Here is a 16,116-nt window from a genome sequence, read left to right as displayed (position 1 = left end):
GTGGTGGTGAGGACAGAGGTAAGTATGATGACCATAAATGGAAAAATAGAAAATAAAAATATTTTTGCAGTTAATCCCACCACAAATAATAGATCAATGTAGGGAAACGGTAATATTAACATTGAATTTGCTAGTTATATCGTGATTTTAAAAATTTTGATAATTGACCAAGAATTTTATTCCAAGGCCAATTGAATGTTTGGCCGACGGAAGGCCAAGGTATTTGCAAGACGGCGTTTAGGTATGCACGCTGTTCTCATAATCCGAATGTGATCTGTCATGTGTAGTCCTCATTTGAAACAATTCTAGCCACCTTTCACGGAACTCTCTGTCTGTAGCGCTAGATGTCGAATGGATTCCAAGAACTTAACTGATCTCATACAGCAGCCCAAATAATCACAATAGTAATGGGTATTACTACCGATATCAGTTATTGGCATTTTATATTTCAATGCTTCTTTTATGATACTGTATTTTTATTATTTGGGTAATAGATCACGCTATTCATGTAAGAAGAGTGCAACTTGGGTGGGACTTGGGGCAGCAGAGGACGAATAAGCAAACGGGTCCTTAGCTTTTGTGCTGTTGCTGCTTTTCAGCACTACCATATGAACTTATTGTGATGAGGAGAGCTGTCTATAAAAGAAGAGTTAACTTGTCTAGTTCCTTCAATGAGTTTTTCCAACTGCTGAGGCACAGGATGAAGTTATATACTTTATAAGACATATCAATAGCACAATCAAGTGATGTGTTAAAAGGTTGAAGTCTTTATTTCATCTCTGCGCTCCGCCTGTTGAAAACGTCAACATATCTTTATGCTATTGTGTTTTCCAAGAAAGAACTGTATATCCTTGATTATTCTATTGTCTTCAACCTTGAACCTGGCTTGTAAAGCTTATAAACACAATTCGATATGAAAGTAGATTAATGAGGTAGGACAAGGCTCTTTGCATTTATAAACTGACCAGACGCAGTTTTGTATGTTTTCTTCAGCCTGGCTGAAATCCCTTATGTCCTGAGTGTTCATTCGAGCTAGAGATGATAACACACACACACACGCGCGCGCGCGCACACACACACACACACAAAACAGCAGAGCAGAGGCTGCATGGACATGGAACCAGGTGAACCAAAGATAACTGTAGATTACTGGAGTTGATGACAACTATCTCCGAACTTTACTGTAAGTGCAATAAAACGTAAAAGGCCAATAAGAACTTTATCCAAACACCTGTTCAACAAACAGAGAAGAGATATTTACATCTATTTCCTCTGCCATCTCCCGGTTTCTTTACAACAACATCACGCTGGTTAAGCTAATAGTGAATTGCTATGAAAAGCTAAAAGGAAAGCTGTCTGTATGAACTGAGCAACTGGCTGAAACAAACCAGCACAATCAATTTTGAATTCATTCTTCTTTTCTTAATTATTTAAACAAAAAACAATTCTTCAGAAATTATAATGTTAAGCTGGTTAGTTAGTTAGCACATCACAGTTCAAATCCCTTCACTCTAAGTCTTGTTTAACCAGTGTTATTTTGTAATTACTATTTTTTATTACGCACTTTAGATTTAGATTACTCGACTGATCTGTACATTCGAAAATCAAATCAAATACCCATTAGTCCAACTATCACTATCAGCCCAACTATCAATAATAAAATGAGGCAATATCAACTACAAATTTTCAAATCAACAAATGACCATATCAAATAATAGGGCCGAATGATATTTAAAGAAAAGTCATTAAGCAATTAGATTGACAGATATTGTGATTTAAGTCACAATGGTAATTTTTTATCATTTAATGTTCACTGAAAAAAAATATGAAAATGATGATAATGTATATTTATGTTGGGTCTGTACCATGTCTGGGGATATGATTTGTGGTTGGGCAGCACCACAATGACTCATTGCTTCATTTATAAAGGTGTGCTGTGACACATTTAACTATCATCAAAAAACTGCAGCTCTTGATTTTGGTCATTGTACTTGGCCATGTTGTTCAGCCGTACAAATCACATATAGTCTGTTTATTATTGACAGGGTATATTTATTATTTAAATTTTTTTTATATTTTGAATATGGGGGGATATATTTTTATCATTATTATTTTCATTATATTTGTGTATGTGGAATAGAGCACTGCAACATAACAATTTCCCGCAGGGGATTAATAAAGTATTTCTGATTCTGATTGTGATGGTCACATCTTCAAATGACAAAAATTTCTATCAAATGTTAAAACCAAAATATGAATCACATAATTAATACACAGTTAATACATTACAATATGTTTTGCAAATGCTATCTTAGTGTAGTTTAGATATGATGTATGATGTGTTGTGACTTCAAAATAAGATCATTAGGTCATTGTTTTATGGCTGCCAGAGTTTCTTGTTTGGGTCATGTTGTATTTTATAATGCACCCACACCTATCATTACCATCTCACTGACTCAGGTCAGCTCAGTGATGGTGGAATACCAATGAGCCCAGGCACAGCACACACATGCTGCACATGCTCATGTGCACCCTGAGTGACAGACATACAAAGAGGAAAGGTAACGAGACACACAGGGACAGTAAAATCAGATCTTGCAAATCACATCTCAATATGACTTCCTGATTAAAGTAAATATTAAAGTAAAGTATATACAGTATATGTAAAAACTTCATGGATTTTTGGAAAGCCCACTGATGTAGTGGGATTTCTCTCAGTGCTCCTGATGGTCAGTCTGACTATGACAAACAGGTCTGAGCAAATCAATTATAAGCTTTTATTCATCTGAAATAGTAAAAAAAATAATTAAAGAAAATCGATATAAGGCAGTGAATGGTGATATTGTTACTGGGCTGCCACAAATTAATCACAGTATGTAAACACTGCGTACGCTGCCCCCTGCTGAACTAATCCAACTGGATTCCACTGTGATTCATTGAGGGAAATCGGGACGAAGAGGAATGCACTGATTCAGCATCAGTGATCCCTGTGATCAGCTGAATTGTGAGGGACTCAAACTCTCAGACACAGACAATCCACATCATGATTTCATGGTATGCATACTGTATACAATTATCACTTATTATCTCACAAAGAAACGGGTTGATAACATTTGCTAGTGTCTAGTATCACTGGTGTGCACCTGTTCTGACAGAAACAGGACTGAACTTCTGTGAATCCTCGTGGATTAATGTGTGAATTAGGGTTGTCAAAAAAAATTGATACTTGGATACTAAAAATTTATATTGAATTAGGTACTCATTTGCAACAGTATCGATACCAACAGTCTGCCGTCTTTTAAGTTATCATTAAGCTAGCAGATAGCAGCTATGGGCTATAGCTAATAATAAAAAGACTAACGTTAATGTGGGAGCTAGGCAGCAAACATTATCAGTCCTAACCATCTGTAATGTTAATAGACGGTTTTAATTTAGGATAATACAGTTATTTGTGTCTGAAAAGTGTTATACTTCTCTCTCTCCTTCTCTCTTTATATATATACACACATATGAAAAAGTCCCAGATTGAAGCTGAGAAAAGTCGACCAGCAACTACACAGAAACATCAGCAGAGCCTACCCTACAACTCTATTTGATCAGCAATGAAAATATGGTGCAAAGTCACCAGAAGCACAGAAACTTAACAGGGCTGTAGCTGAATACATTTGCATGTCATTTGCATGTCATATGTATGTATAGTTAGGGTAATTTTTTCTCCCCGTGGCATCGAAAATGGTATCAAGTATCGAGTATTTCCCTGGGTATCGAGTTTGAAATTCTAGTATCGTGACAACCCTAGTGTGAATAATGTGGATTTTTTCTGCAACATACTGTAAGTGCTAAATGGGCCTAAATAATTAAACTACCAATGTAACATTCAAGTTTAGTATATATAACATACAGTAGAACTTCTATTCAAGCACTCAGATAATTAGATTATGTCACTTGGTATGCAGGAGAAAAAAGTTTCATGTCCTACACTCACCACCAGTTTATGCTGGTTTAACCTGCACAGTGTTATATAATCCAACGTAGCAGCCTACATTTTATTTTTGTTTATCACTGTTCAGTTTTTGTCGACTTTATCAGAAAGGTGTTGACTCAGCTCTATGCAAAATTTGAAGACCATTGTTGGTTGTATATCTATATTAATGTAATCAAATATATTTGTTTCCCACAGTGCTTCATGTTGCACTCACCAACAGAGGCACGGATGGTAGTGATGTCATAAGTTTCCAGGTGGAAGATGACATCCTCTACTGCTTGGATACCTTCCTCTGCAGTGAAGTTCACCTCGTGGTGTTCACTGCCAATGTGAGCTGCAACCTGACAAACACAAAATAAACACATCAGACTTCTTACCATACACTGTACAAAAAAGTGTTTGGCTAATTCACTTATTAAAGAAGCTAAAATGAGTTTACATCATGGAGCTTTAACACTGCTGCTAGGAGAACTGACCGTGCGAGCAGCAATGATGTCTGGACTGTCCTCTGACCCGATTGAAAACGTCTGGATGGGATACTGCAGCTTCTCCTCTTTGGCCAGTTTCACCAGTGTAGCAGCAACCAAACTGGAGTCCAGACCACCTGAAGGAAAGACCACAGGATCACTGACAGAAACCACATCGACCCCAGCTGTTTCATCAATAACACTTTCCAAGAAAAAGCTGATAACAGCATCACAAATATTAAACAAGTAACTCAGTTTCCTGAAAGAATATGTGCAGCAAAATATAACTATTTACACTATCAACATGTGAATTTGCACCACTGGCCACCAGCAGACCTTCCTGACAGTGCTGGCCTTTGAAGGAACAGAGAGGACTGGAGAGTCCCAACTGGAGTAAACGATTACATCAATTTTTTTTAATTAGCTAGTATTATTAGTTATTACTTATGAATATTATTAGTTATCTTTTTTATTTATTTGATAGAGACAGTAGAGACAGACAAAAAATGCAAGGAGAGAGTAGGAAAATGACATGCAGCAAAGGGTCCAGCCAGCCGGGAGTTGAACTGGGGACTCACTGCTCAGAGCATTAGTGTGGTCCATGTGGTTCACGCCCTAATCTTTCGGCCACTGGATCGCCCCACACCATCCAATTTTATACACGTATGACTCTTGAAATAACTGTGTTAACTTATTGTCCAGTCAGCGACAGTTCACAGTTGGCTAACCAGCTAGCTGATGGACTATACCAAATCCAGATCCAGTATCCACTTATTGAATCCAGATCCTTCCAGATTCCTAGAATTAGGTCTAGCTTTCACCATTTGCAAATGAAGTTATAAATAACATACTTAAAGATAACATTTAGATCTACAAAAATGAAAGCTCCATATTTTCCTCTTCTCCTGTGTTTTATTTGAAGTGTTGATCCATAAGAAGATATATTTGTAGTTTAAAGAACCACAGTGTAGTTTCACATCTCCTCTCTCAGGCTTCTCTCTGGAGCTCAGACTGTGAACAAATTGTAGCCTACTACTATAGCTTGGTAAAACTCAAAATGCAAATGGCAATGCTCAACAGTCAAATTCAGACTAAAATGCACTATCTGGATTTGGTGTGCAGCTATACACCGGAGCCTTGGACCTGGGTCCAGAGCAAAACCCCGGATCATCTGGTGCCGTCAGGCTGACCGGCGTTGTGTTGCAGCGTACAGCAGGTCCAATGCAGGAGTAGCAGAGCTTGCTGCCCCTGTCTCCAGGTCACTCTGCTTAGTTGCTAGACCCTTTGGGCGGACCAATACAGTGCCATAATAATTAGGGACTAACTGATATGTTTTTTTCAGGGCCGATATTGATAACCGGTAATCAAGGAGACCGATATGAAACCGATATGCCAACACAAAACTACTGCTGTATAAGGACACTCACCATGACGACCAGGTGTTTCTATTATGTTGTCCACCCCATTTATATCAGTGAAAGTGGCTAAATAATAGAAAATCCTCTGTATAATGTAACACAGCTCCACACACTACATCCTCCACAATGATAATCAACAACTGTCTACAACTATTTTAATAAAAACTGAACATTATAACCTCCATGAAAGAGGATGTACTGCAGGACTGCTGTATTAGATTACATCAGTTTTAGCTAGATGTTCCTAATAAACTGACATCTGAGTGTATATTAGTAATTATCAGTTTTATGCACAGGCTGCAGAGAGCCTGACTGGAATAAGTTGGTTGCTTTCGGTGCTGTTCTCATCAGTGAACTGATTCACCTGTCAGCCTAATGATGCTCTTTAATTTAATAGTTTTATCATGTTATTACTATCAGCAAATAAGATGTCTTACCCCTCCACTTTTAAACTTTAACACAGTAACACGTTTACTCAGAGATACTCTGATAGACTCTGATCAGGTGTGCAAGTGCTCATCTTCAATCTTCTCTGCTTTAAATATGCAGAGAAGAGTCTTTGAATCTAGCCCCGAGATTGTAGACTCAGGTATACAGGTAGCCTCGGTCCAGCCTTTATGAATCTCTTTGCCTGCAGCATTCCCTGATCCAACTCCGGCCTCCATCCCTCTCCTGCTCTGCCTGGACACTCGACTGGCAGCTCTCCCTTGGCTGTTGTCTCTGTCTGGCTTCCCTCTCTCAATTCTCTTCTCTGCCTTGCCCTGAACAGCTCCTCTCGCAGCCTCTGTCTCGAGCTGCCAGCCTCAACCTTTCCCCTGGTCCCTCCTCATCCAGCTTCTGCTCACCTCTGGCCACAGAGACTGTGCTGCCCATTTTCAACAAATAATATCAGTCTGTTATTAAGTTTTCCCTCATTCCGATTCCTATCCTCTGTGGCTTTATGCCTCCACGCCAGGGGCATGCTTTTTTCGGGTTGTCCGCCTTGAAGGAACTTCTTGAAATGCGGCACAAACATTCAACACAACATGGGTTGGGTCAGGGTCATTTCTCTAGCTTGTTTTTTTTCATTCTTCCCCAAAGAAATGTTTCTCTTGCCACTCAGGGCTTCTGTGTGTTTCAGTACATAGATGCAATATTTTAAGTTACCTGAGAGAAGACAACCAATTCTCCTTTGAGCCATCAGACGTTTCTTCACAGCATTCTCAAACAGGGTTCTGATGTTGCTTTTCACCGTTTCCTCATCAGACCCTGTGGAGACACCAGATTTTAAAAAATGCCAAACAAAATGTCAAATGACTAAATATTAACAAACACTAAACAGTTCCATACTTGTTGGTAGTCTCTCCAAAGTGTCATAGACAGCATGAACAGGCTCCTGTGTGCAGCAGTGAAACTGCTCCATCTGAACAGACTGAACTTTGCCATTCTGCTTCAAATCAAAGGCCTCAAAGTGCCCAGGAAGAAAAGGGACAATGCTGGCTGGGGTGGCCATTGCATGGGTAATGTCCGTAAGCCCTGTGATCAGAATAACAAGTTAAGTAGTGCTGAGAAGGCGTAAAACACTTCTCAGAAGAGAATAAAAGATCCAGATTCAAGAGAGATAATAAACTATTCCATTACCTTTCGCCTCTGAGCAGACTGCAAGGAAGCCGTCATCTGTCAGGAGTTTGAACAAAGGCCGGACACCGTACGTATCCCTCCCCAAAAAGACCTTTCTGTTGGCAGTGTCCAGCAGAATGAAGGCAAACACACCATCCAGCAGAGAGGCCATCTTCTTGATGCCAAAACGATCGTACAAGTGGAGTAAGATCTCACCGTCCACTTTGGTCTGGTGATCAAACTCAAACTGCTTCCTCAGCTGAACGAACACAACACAACACAACACAACACAACAGTTACATTTAGGTCATCTAGTTTCTTCACATCATAGACCCACTCCAAAATCAAGTCGCTCCATTACAGCTGAATGATGACAGGAAGAAGCAAAAGATAACATAATCACAATGACACACACTGCATAAACATGCTGATGTTTGGCAGGTCTAATGTTTACAGGTTTCACCCTCTGACTCTAGTGTGTTAGCGTATTCACCCTGGCTAATTACCATGAAACTGGAAAAGTCTTTAGTTTTGCAGGTATTTGATAAAGTACAGGACAAATTACAATTTTGACCTGATGATGTCACCAGAGGAAAAGTCATCACGATTCATTAGGGCTTTGTATCAGCAAGAATTTGACGATATAATATGAATCAATACCCATCATAGAGGATATGATGTCACTGACAGGCCACCAAATGACGCGGAGCGTTACCATGATTAAAATCACAGATGTCACTGCTTTGATAATTGATGGAAACATTTGTGATAATGTAAGACCACAACTCAACATATAGAACAAAGGTCGATGTTTCTAGACATTTGAATGTGGAAAAGTTACAGATTAGAACTTTAAGATGCTGCTCTGTCACTTTGTCCCAGAAACGTAGAGCAGTCAGCAGCAGTGGGTTTTTGCTTCAGGAACTTTAATATGAATATCACTGTTCTGCGATACACTCCTGTGTTTGAACATGTGACTCCTGCAACAGTTTTGCAGTCTAACTATGGAGTTGATCATGTCTTTGGGTATCCACAGTGGAGTTTCTAAGGAAGCCGAGAAATGCCATACACACAAATATTTTATTATCCTTTTATCTCAAAATAAAAAAGGTTGTTGTCCCGAGATAACGAGATATTATCAGGAGAAACCATGATTTGTTATCCCGAGATAAGGAGATAATTATCACGTTATCTGGAGATAACAAAGCTCGTTTTCTCTTTATAATTACTTTGTTAATCAGAGATCAGATGCAGATGAATACTTGTAAAGTGAAAATGTCAGGATGACACACTGATCAACGCATCTGAGAATATTTCAATCAAGGAGTCTTTTTATACAAGATGATTTTCACATCAGTCCTCATCAGCTAACGAGTTACTGCGACTTAGTGTATGAGGTTCAGTCAAAATTGTTTTCTCCTGATAATATCTCATTACTATCAGGAGATAAAATCTCATTATCTCAAGATAATTATCTCTCAAGCTTTCTCTTCCGTAAGTTTCTGGAACTACCACCAAGTAACGTCTCCGCGGCTGCAGCTAGCATATCCTTACCGTGTGGTGGTTGTAAATTTCTCCATTGTAGCAGAGCCAGAGGAAAGGAAACTTCTTGATGCGTAAGGGCTGCATGCCGTACAGCTGGTCCACAATAGCCAGCCGGTGGAAGCCAAAGCAGCAGTTGGTGAAGCCGTTGACATTCTCAAAGCGGAAGGCATCAGGGCCCCTGTGAGCAATCTTCATGGCACAAGTGCACTGAACCGACAGGCACTCATCGCTGCCAAACAAAGCCCAGATACCACACATCTCACCGCTGTGGAAGACGGATTAAAGACACAGAGACAGACATGCAGTTTATTAACATATAGTGACAGACTAATAATCTGACATGTAATATAAAACTGGCACAAACTAAATAGAGTCCAACACCTAACTGTACCATTTCCAAACAGTTCCAGAGTCTCACATTTTTAAGAAATGCTTGTTAAAAAAATATGTGATTAGTAATGAATTCTCAAATCTGCTGTGCACAAAATCAGCACATTAAGACACTGCATAGACACTTACATGAAAAAGCGCTGGGTAAACAGTAACAGGAGCACCTGATGCAAAAGGCAGTGTTCAACAGTGAGGCTGTTTTTTTACCTGCTCTACAGTTGGTGAATCACAGAGCTTCAATTACACATTGTGCATAAAAAGAACCACACTATTCACATCCTGTCCTCAGGACACACACTGCTGGAGGATTCATTTCCCACCACTACAATGAGCCTCAGATATATAACATTAAAGATTAAAGACATAATATTTTCCACATTAAAATGTTTAAACACAAAACGACCTGTGTTCTATATGTTCTTGTACTGTGATCTTGCATTATCCCAAATGTTCTAAAAAAAATGTATTGTAAAAATGTGGCACAAATTGGATAAAAGGTCAGTTTTGATGCTTCTGTCAGACAACCACAACACTGAGCATGTGCAAAGAGCATATGATATCGTTGACAGGCAGCCAATTGGAACTGACTGTTACCATGATTAAAATCATGGGTTTCTCTGGTTTGATAATTGATAGAAACATTTGGGATAATGTAAGTACACAACTCAACAACTCAACGATAAAAAAATAAAAATAATTCAAACATTTTAATGTGGAAAAGTTACAGATTACAACTTAATGAGCTGTTAAGGACAAAGCTTCTGATTTGGCAGGTAAGGGGAGAAGGGGAAACTTCAGGGAAACTTAACTTATAGTTCTGAGCAACTGATCCGCTTCTCCTGATTCTTTGGACCATGTTAAACGTTTTAGATAAAGTCTTAAGGCTGTCTAAAACACAGTCTGAAATCTGTGGAACCTTCATTCTATTTGTGAAAATGCAATAAAAGGAGTAGGGTTGTCACGGTACTAGAATTTCAAACTCGATACCGATACCCAGGAAAATACTCGATACTCCATACCATTTCCAATACCACGGGGAGAAAATATGACCCTAACCCTTTTTTAAATAAAGATTAAAACAAACTTGGCACCATATTTTCATTGCTGATCAAATAGAGTTGGTAGGGTAGGCTGCTGCTGTTTCTGTCTAGTTGCTGGTCAACTTTTCTCAGTTTCAATCTGGGACCGGGGGATAAGTTAGTAAGTATTTTTATGCTGATATAAATGTTTTATTGTGCTCATAAAATAATAGGTACGAGAGTTGACAGGATCTTATGTATGGTTGCTCACTGTTTCATAAACGGGAGATTTTTCTTTGGTGTAGCAGGAAGTGCCGTTATAGGTTTATTTTGAAAAAGTTGTACTTGCTGCACTGGTGCGAGCTGTTCTTCCTCTGTCACTGGACTTTCTCCTGGGAAGGTACGCAAGTCTCCCCATGTGCCTATTTTCAATCATTTCACACGAGTATTTGATGTTAACTTACGTGAAGTGAATGTAAGAGCAATGTAACATCACTCTGATTATTTTGAGTAAGAGTTTTTATTGTTTTTAATGCATAAATTCTGTTGTCGAGGTTTCGAGTAGCAGGGCCGCCGTGTACCCGCAATGTAGCATCCATGTTGTTATCCATTGTTGAGCACATTGTGACTTTGAACACAATGTTACATATATATATATATATATATATATATAGCACTTTTCAGACACAAATCATTGTCCATATCCTGTTAAATTAACACTGTCTATTAATGTTACAGATGGGCAGGACTGATAATGTTTGCTGCCTAGCTCCCACATTAACGTTAGCCATTTTATTATTTTATCATTAGCCATAGCCACTAGCTTAATGATAACTTAACGGAGGGCTATTGTGGCTATTGGCTAATTGCTAACGTTAATGAGTGCCGCCGGCCAGGTAGAATAATAATGCAAAATAATTCCAAACGGCACTTTTGCTTTTGTCATTTTCAACTAAAACAGGTTGCGAAAGTCTTGCCATGTTAATTTAGTTTTATGCTGTTGACACCAGCTCAGTGTTGTGAACGTCAACTAGCGTTGAATTTGTGTGTCAACTGGAGGAAGCGAAGACGGCACTGTTGGTATCGATACTGTTGCAAATGAGTACCTAATCTGATACTAATTTTTAGTATTCATTAGTATCTGGGTATCAATTTTTTGACAACCCTAAAAAGGAGTTTTCACTACTTGTACACATCTACACCACATCAGACCAGGTCCAGATGAAAAACCACTACACTTAAACTGGTCAAATCTTGACTAGATCATACCAAAGAAGCTGAAAACTCTTTAAACACAATTTCAGATCCGTGAAACCTTTATGCTATTAATGAAAAAGCAACATAATGGAGATTCCGCAGTTTTTTCATGTCCAGACCACATCTGACCAACAAATCAAATGAACTTCATTTAACCACAGACAGTAGAGAAACCGAGATGCTTAATTTCCATTTATTTCCTGTATCTGTGTCACGTGGGTTTCTCTACCTCCCCGCCCCTTATAATACAGCCAATCATGGATTGACGCAGGGGATTTTTTGCTGCAATACCGCAAGTGGCCACTGGGAAAAATTGTCTGCAAGGCAGAGCGTCCAGTTCTTATAATACATCCAATCATGGATGAATTATAAGAACTGGACGCTCTGCCGTGCAGGCATGATGGGAGTGACACTACTGCGCATATTCAGTGGGCCGCATCGCTCGGAAGTAACCCGGAAGCCGGAAACTTCTTTTGGTGTGTTGCATTCTTTTGGCAAAGATAAGTAATCCATCAGTTAGTGTTAAAAATGCCCGAGCTTTGTGCAGCAACAGGCTGTAATAACTAGAAAAACGGATCTGTACTTTCTTTCCCAAAGGATGCAGAGAGGTAAGTCTAGACAGGGATAGATTTTAATATTAGCAACTGTCACATTTCATGCCAGCTGCATTCGCTTGAGGGAGGGGTTAAGAGACAACGCCCACTTCTAGGACCGGAACTGTTTCCCATTTCATACCATTGGCGCTGCCTGACATACGGTTTCTTCAAAGATCCCCTGTATGGATCTTTGATTTAACTAACGTTAACATATGTTCCTGTCTCTTTTGTCAAGGGCTCTTCCATTTAAAAATTAAAATTTCGTTACGAAGCTCTTGAGTTATCACAGTATATTGGACTAAACAGCATTATTATTATTATTATTATTATTATTATTATTATTAGCAGTATTAGTAAGTAGTAGTGGTAGTAGTAGTAGTGTATAATATAAGCGTGGCTCATCCTTTACTCCTACCTTCCTCTTCCAGCTTGTGGTGTTTGACGCCGGACAGCACCGGCGGGCGGGGATTAACAAAGTGAATGAAACATTCTGCTAGGATTTCTGAGATGCTGCTTGGTGGGTGATATACGCCGAGTTTTAAGACACATGGTGCTTATTCACAATTAGTCAGCAGTCATGCTCTATGTGCGTGCGTACCATTTATCGGTAACCTTTTAAATTAAATGTAAAGTTTTTAGGCAGAATTCTGCTATAAAGTCCATTTAAGTGAAAGTCAAAAGTACACAGATCAACTGACACACACTGAGTCCCAGCTCACACACATACCTCCTTCTTCTCGTAGATACGATGGTGGAAACAGGAACGACTCTTCCACCGTCGTGAAGCGAGGCAATTCATATATAACCGGAACTAGTGACTGTTTCTTCAAAATAAAAGTTTACCTACAAACAATAATGTAGCTAAAATTATATTACAGCTAAAAATTACATTCGAATTCGTTAGGAAATCGATTGAATATATGAAATGTACAGCTGTATATATGATAGACCTTCAGTAGTAGTAGTTGTCATAGTGGTAGTAATGTAGTGGTAGTTTGTTGAATGGACTTTGTGATTATTTCAGCTAAATGAGCTATCAATGTTTACAAAATGAAAACGTCATTGTAGCCTGCTATGACTATATATACATTTACATTCAATATTTGTGGAGGTCTTGCTCATACACATTTTATTTTCATTAAAGAGCTTGATATTATTTGGCAAACATTTTATTTTGAAGGCTTTATCCACCTTATTGTTGCAATGCCTGTCTGCCTGTAATAATAAGTTCTGTTGCATCAGCTACAGAAGTGGTATCTTTCCACATACAGTGTATGGTGGCATCACAGAATGAGTTTGATTTAGACATAGGCCTAGCTACAGCAATAGGACAGACATTTACAACTGAGATCCGTGTGCCTGGAGACTTTTATTATCAGCCAAAAATATCAGCAGGTGCTTTAAAATTACTCCTAAAGTCTGTAGACGTGGTCGACTGAACCGCTATTTTATTTTCATCTTCTACAAATCCAACATTAAATTATTTGTTATTACATGTTTACTTCATCAAACTTTATTTTCAAGGGTGTATCTACGGGTCTGTGCTTTTTTCCTCTGACGACTACAAGGCTGCATTGTGGTTGAAATAAATATTAATAACACCATAAGCTGAACAGAGATGATGTAGCCTATATTGTGACACAGAAGTTGCCATGGATATGGAGAGGAAAATGCCAGTGTGTATGAACATTACGAAAAAGATGGAAAACACAGCTAAAATCATAGTATTTTGCAGAAATAATTCAGGCAGATCTTTGAAACACATTAAACATTAGTGTACATTCAGGCATTTGGGCCGGGAGCATTTGTTCATGGTTTGGGCTAAACCCTGTAGTTTCAGTAAAGTGTAGTGTTGCTGTGTAATTGTAAGTTTAATGGTACTTCTGGTTCATGATGTGATGTGTTTTTTTTTACTATTTAGTCACTTGTTAGCGACCGGCCTCTGTGAAGACATGTAAAAGCTTCACTTCACTTTAAATAAAACACAGGAAAAGAGGGAAATATAGGACCCGTTAAAGGTGCAATATGTAAAATCTGGCCAGAACTTTAGTTTAAAATGGTCAAAAAATGAACTGACACCGTTAACTGTGTAAAAGAGCCACAGTTATGTCACCTCCATCTATTGTATTTCAGAGATCTATTGAAATTAGTATGCTAACCAGCTAGCTACAATCTGTGTTGTAATACCACTTTGTGACAGTGTAGAGAGTCTAGTTTGCCCTCAGTCCAACGAAGAAGAACAACTTCCTCCAGAGTTTGAAGTTATACTACACAAATTGTGACTAGCATCACAGAAACACAGAGATGGCTGAAGCTCCTGGAAAGCGATATTCGTCTGCATCCCATAGGAATGCTCCCAACAAGGAATATGTTAAACGGCACAGAAAAGAATCAAACACAAGTAAATGTTGGTGTGGCTTTCCACTACTGAAGACAGCTCTTGATGGGTAAAGAGATGAGGTTTGATGCGGAGCTCCCAACTTTTATTTGGTGGTGACTGGTGAGTAACATCTAATATTACTAACGTTACTCCATCTAATGTCTAATAGTCTGTCTTTAGTGAAAAGTGTCATTAGTGCAACTAATGACAAGCCATACTGACAAACATCTCAAGTGGCAAAAATGTATGATATTGATGTCGTGGACAGACTCCAGTTTAGTGGTTTAGTATAATTGTGCCTGTTACTATGGCTGTTGTCCAGCTAGTTACATCAGTACCTTTAGGCTTATTTTATAATGATTGTACATTGAGATTGTATGGATCCAGTAGACCGAGTGAATACACATCGATCGGTTCACCATATTGTAACCACTTTACATTACTATTATGAGATCAGGCAGGATTGAAAGTTCACTAGGCCTTTACATTTCTCAGGAGATTTCAGCATACCTGTCTTTATCAGGACCTGAGCCAGTATAGCCTCCACCTGTCCCACCAACACCAGTGGCAGAGAGTGTACAGACACAGTGCAGAGGGTCTAGCAGGGTTCACATATTTTTACCAATGAATTTTCAGAACTTTTCCATAATATTTTACCCCATTTCAATGACTTAATTTAAGTAGTTTAACATAGGTCGACCCACATAGCAATCATAGGGCGCAGTAATGAGGCTCTTACTTCGATGCGCTAGCCCTATGTCAGGCTGTGTAGCAAAAATGTAGCATGGAGTTTGGAATGGAATGTCTTTGTCTATACACACAGTAGACTCAGAATTCCATTCAAATTCTGTGCCACATTTTTGCTACATCACCAACCCTAGTGCATAGCGCACTACAGTAAGAGCCTCATTATTGCCACCACCCATATGCTTTTACTTTTACTAATCATGCATTGCATAGAAGTTTTAAATTACAGGGGTTTTTGGTTTGCATACCTAAAAGTTAATTTCAATACAAGGAATGTATTTCCACAATTTTCAGTCCCTTCAGAATTTCACAGACTTTTTTAATGATAGAATTTTACTCACCTAGAGTCCAGGTGAGTATCGACTTTCAAAAGTAAGAGACAGTTTGATCCAGAACCAGTAGGTTCAGGATCTGCTTCTTCCCCTCAGCTGTCACCCTGCTCCACTCTTTTCAACTTGTCTATACCAATGTGATTATATAAATAATAAATTATGCGGGCCATAGAAAACAATATGATTAACTGGACAGGGGCAAAGAGGTGAAATGCTGCCCTTTATGGAGATGGAGCAAGTAGCATGATCTTACAGATTACACCTAAACAAATAAATAAAATAAAATAAACACTTTCTAGTACATGAAGGCATTGGCATTATAATATCTCAAAGCAAAATCAACGGTTAAAGATTCCATTTAATATTGCTCATCAATAAAAT

At 38.7% G+C, this 16,116-nt stretch overlaps 1 protein-coding gene across 2 annotated transcripts in view; it reads right to left on the bottom strand.

Moving 5' to 3' along the window:
• The window catches only part of asns (asparagine synthetase (glutamine-hydrolyzing)), an 18,579-nt gene extending 5,508 nt beyond the window's left edge, over positions 1-13,071 (bottom strand). Inside the window, exons 1-7 of one of the 2 annotated variants that reach the window (XM_022744094.1) lie at positions 13,004-13,071; positions 9,024-9,279; positions 7,491-7,728; positions 7,200-7,385; positions 7,017-7,118; positions 4,462-4,589; positions 4,200-4,326 (exon numbers count right to left, since the gene is read on the bottom strand). In XM_022744094.1, the coding sequence (XP_022599815.1) occupies positions 4,200-4,326; positions 4,462-4,589; positions 7,017-7,118; positions 7,200-7,385; positions 7,491-7,728; positions 9,024-9,272 (1,030 nt within the window). In that variant the 5' untranslated portion in view covers positions 9,273-9,279; positions 13,004-13,071. Of the gene's footprint in view, positions 1-4,199; positions 4,327-4,461; positions 4,590-7,016; positions 7,119-7,199; positions 7,386-7,490; positions 7,729-9,023; positions 9,280-12,691; positions 12,976-13,003 lie in introns of those variants that run through there. The other variant, XM_022744095.1, reaches the window with a different exon arrangement.
• Between the last annotated feature and the right edge of the window lie 3,045 nt (positions 13,072-16,116).

The sequence above is a fragment of the Seriola dumerili genome, unplaced genomic scaffold, assembly GCF_002260705.1.
Source record: "Seriola dumerili isolate Sdu_G_001 unplaced genomic scaffold, Sdu_1.0 BDQW01000078.1, whole genome shotgun sequence".
NCBI classification, from domain to species: Eukaryota; Metazoa; Chordata; class Actinopteri; order Carangiformes; family Carangidae; genus Seriola; species Seriola dumerili.
Note: the sequence above shows the minus strand (reverse complement) of the source record. Positions and strands in the feature narration are given on the sequence as shown.